The sequence below is a fragment of the Arachis ipaensis genome, chromosome B02, assembly GCF_000816755.2.
Source record: "Arachis ipaensis cultivar K30076 chromosome B02, Araip1.1, whole genome shotgun sequence".
In the NCBI taxonomy this organism is placed as follows: Eukaryota; Viridiplantae; Streptophyta; class Magnoliopsida; order Fabales; family Fabaceae; genus Arachis; species Arachis ipaensis.
In genome coordinates this window covers 92,782,972-92,783,963 of record NC_029786.2, presented here as the reverse complement: position 1 = coordinate 92,783,963, position 992 = coordinate 92,782,972, and the positions used below count along the sequence as shown (strand labels likewise).

The following is a 992-nucleotide window of genomic DNA, read 5'->3' as shown; positions in this document are numbered from 1 at the left end:
AAATGCTAAGTTATATCTGTAGATAAATAAAGATAAGATTTTTTTGTTAGAAATCTGAAAAGTAAGCCAACCAAAGCCACAAGTTATACCACAGGAACAATCACCATCTTAAAGCAGCAAACAGGTCTCACTGTGGCCCCCATATATTACCACCAGATAAGCATGCGGATAAGCCTCAACCTCATCTCCACCGTCAGATGGATATTCTTCAAAATCTAACAGTCACTCATTTCCGCTTCTAGATTATCCTAGATCACTTTCACTATCAAATACAACTCCAAAATCTCTGTGTAGAAGACACACCTCATTTCACACTTCAGAACACACTCTGTCCCTAATTCCAGGTCCAACACTTCTCATAACAATAAGCTCCCATAAGCATATAACCATGTCTTCAATAACAATGACAACGGTTGCATCTTCCTTTATTGGAACACGTTTACCAGAGTCATATGCCAGTTCAGGTAGAGTACAAGCCCGATTTGGCTTTGGATCTAAGAAAAGTAGTCCGGCCAAAAAAGGTTCTAGACAACCCACTTCAGATAGGCCGCTCTGGTACCCTGGTGCAAAGGCACCAGAGTATCTAGATGGTAGCCTCGTAGGTGATTATGGGTTCGATCCATTTGGCCTAGGAAAGCCGGCAGAGTATCTCCAGTTTGACCTAGACTCCCTTGATCAGAACTTAGCGAAGAACGTTGCAGGTGACGTGATTGGGACGAGGACGGAAGTGGCAGACGTGAAGGCAACGCCATTTCAGCCATACAGTGAGGTTTTTGGACTCCAAAGGTTCAGGGAGTGTGAACTCATACATGGAAGGTGGGCTATGTTGGCCACTCTTGGTGCTCTCACAGTAGAATGGCTCACCGGTATTACATGGCAGGATGCTGGCAAGGTATGTATTATCTATTTACTTTTTGAATATGTATATATATACACATGGGTTTCGCTATTCTGTTAAATATACTATACAAAAATATTTTAATGTTATTTAT

At 41.7% G+C, this 992-nt stretch overlaps 1 protein-coding gene across 1 annotated transcript in view; it reads left to right on the top strand.

Moving 5' to 3' along the window:
• Positions 324-992, top strand: part of LOC107625738 (chlorophyll a-b binding protein CP29.2, chloroplastic) — a gene marked incomplete at its 5' end in the record, with an annotated part of 3,256 nt that continues 2,587 nt past the window's right edge. Inside the window, 1 exon segment of the mRNA XM_016328442.2 lies at positions 324-892. Coding sequence (XP_016183928.2) covers positions 389-892 — 504 coding nt within the window.